Below are 2,629 nucleotides of genomic sequence, written 5' to 3'. Positions count from 1 at the left end.
TTTTGTATGTACTCTGACTAGGATAGAATCCACAAACATGGCATATCAGGATGATACTCTAACCAACTGAGCTACCTGGCCAGGGCCAAGAAATATTTAATAATATAAAATATAATGTTTTTCAGATAGGAGTTAGTTTTTCTTTATGCTGCCTGACAGAAAGGAGAAAGTTTCTAATCTTGCCTCTCTGCTACAAGATAAAAAGCATAGGATTTTTAGATCTCATTTCCTTTAATAAGGAGAGTAGGAGAATACTATCTTATTTCAACAGTGGATTTCGTATGTTCTCCAACATGCCCCATCTTTCTGTTCCTTAATTAGGTCGTGGCAAGCTTGCATTTGTTTTGGTTCCCTTGGGCCTTCTTTACCACTACATTCAAAGCCCACATTTCAACTAATGCTGACTAAAAATTTCTCAGATATGCTACATTATTTTTAGTATTGGGAGCAGCAAATCAGTCATTTTCTTCATAAATTCTTACGGTCAATTGGGCATCAGAACTGTCAGCTATATAAATCTTAATTGATCATTTATTCCTCTAATATATGGATGCATGTTCTGCAACCCTAGTAGAAAAAATTACCCCATGGCAAAGCTTAGTTCATGGCTCTTGACTTATCCTAATTACTCCCAGTAAAGAAATGACCATCCCTCTAGATGCATCATTACACAGCTAGATTCACCGGTTCAGCTGTGCCGCATTGGTTGTTTGATCATCTGTGGATAGATGGGCATAGCCTAAGAAAAGAAAAGAAAAAAATACTTAATATTTTAAAGTTGTTAAAGTTTAGTCTAAAGTAAAAAATCTGAACTTCTTTCTCAATGGTTAAGTTTTGTCCCACTGAAGTACAAAAGACGTTTTTGTGAAATGTGTTTTTCTCTAAAAGACAGCATAACTAGGCAGAGGTATTTTAATAAGGAATGTAATTTTAAAGCCCTTTAACAGTGATCAGTGAACACTCAAAACGTATGAAAATTACGTTATCTGAAACACTTCAAAGCACTTGATACAGAATAGTTGTTCATCTCTCTCCTGATTTCCCTTTTGTCCAAGGTTCTACTTTACATAATCCACACTATCAAGTACTAGTGTATTAAGAATTTATCTTTTAGGTAAGATATCATACAAAGTCCTGAAAGAGAAATGCTCCTTTCTTTAAATCCATAAGAATAAATCAACATGAGAGAACTGCAACTATTAACATAAAATTGGGGGGAAATCTGTCCACATACTAATTCAAAATAATTGATTTTTCCAACTCAGGCACTGCTGTCAGATTTACCTCCTGAATTAGAAGAGATGGATTTCAATCATACCTCGCTGGAGCCTGATGATACCTCATTCAGTGTATCTTCTTTATCAGAGAAAAATGCCTCAGACTGTTTGTGATTTGAGGGGGGTGGTATATGATACAGCCTTTACGCTGCCTAACAGGCATGCATTCTGATAACTGCATTCTGTTGCCCTGAAATTCTTCAATTGGAAAAACATATTGTTGAAACCAATATATTCTGTTAAGAATGGACAAGATATAATGGCTACAGTACAAAAAATTGTTTGTGAAATTTAAAAGCATATTTTGAGAGTTTTTCCCAAATTGATAGAAATGTGGGAAATATTTAATTTTGAACAGCTTAGCTATGAAATGCATAATGTATAATTTTTGAAATTTTTTGTTTGATTTTATAGAAAAATTTTAGTTTCAATAATAGCTTTGGCCAGAGACACAATAATAAAAGTATTTCAACATTGCTTTATCAAATTACTGAAGCTTGATTATTGTCTTTGTAGCCATTACATCTTCCTTCTTTCTCTCTCTTTTTCCTAATACACACTTTTACTCAGGAAAGTGGACTGAAAATTGAAATGAAACTTTGAAAGGGAATTAACCTGTACGAGTCTTGGGATTTATTTTGCAAGCTCTGTGAGAACTTGACTTAAGTTAATGATTGAAAATTGAAGTGATTACTAGTATATAATTGTAAATTGTTGGTATTCTTCCATTATCTAACCCAAATATTTCGGGGGGAGGGGGGAAGCACTATAGAAAAGTAATTCACCAACATGAAGTTAAATAAATTAAGTGTACAGAAACAAAATGTTGTAAAAGATTAGTCAATAGAAATTCTTCATTGCTGAAAATGAAAAATATTGATATGATTCACATTTTACTAGTAAAATTGAGTAATACATGAAATGTTGCACAAATATTACAAGTTTATCATCATCTTCATAATATTTTTGATTTCTTAAATATTTTAAGAGACACAAAGTCAAGGTTGGCCACTAAGATTATTATTATTTTAATATATGTTTTTATTGATTTCAGACAGGGAGAGAGAGAATCATGGATTGGCTGCCTCATACGGGCCCCCTACTGGGGATCGAGCCTGCAACCTGGAAATGTGCCCTGACCAGGAATTGAAACGTGATCTCCTGGTTCATAGGTCTACGCTTAACCACTGAGCCATGCCGGCTGGGCAAGATTGTGTTTAATTAAGTCATTCAGCTTTGCCATAAAATTTACCTCATTTCCATGTGAAGCTTGTACAGAGCCATCAGCCAAGGATAATATTAAAAATAGAGTTAAACTACTTTGGTTGTAAATCCAGTCTTCTGGATTTCCC

At 33.9% G+C, this 2,629-nt stretch overlaps 1 protein-coding gene across 1 annotated transcript in view; it reads left to right on the top strand.

Moving 5' to 3' along the window:
* LOC107184540 (highly divergent homeobox-like) overlaps positions 1 to 1,530 on the top strand; it is a 36,758-nt gene extending 35,228 nt beyond the window's left edge. Inside the window, exon 5 of the mRNA XM_015569968.1 lies at positions 1,266 to 1,530. Coding sequence (XP_015425454.1) covers positions 1,266 to 1,391 — 126 coding nt within the window. The 3' untranslated portion in view covers positions 1,392 to 1,530. The remainder of the gene's footprint in view (positions 1 to 1,265) is intronic.
* The last annotated feature ends 1,099 nt before the right edge of the window (positions 1,531 to 2,629 follow it).

The sequence above is a fragment of the Myotis davidii genome, unplaced genomic scaffold (assembly GCF_000327345.1).
Source record: "Myotis davidii unplaced genomic scaffold, ASM32734v1 scaffold1206, whole genome shotgun sequence".
Taxonomy (NCBI): domain Eukaryota; kingdom Metazoa; phylum Chordata; class Mammalia; order Chiroptera; family Vespertilionidae; genus Myotis; species Myotis davidii.
Note: the sequence above shows the minus strand (reverse complement) of the source record. Positions and strands in the feature narration are given on the sequence as shown.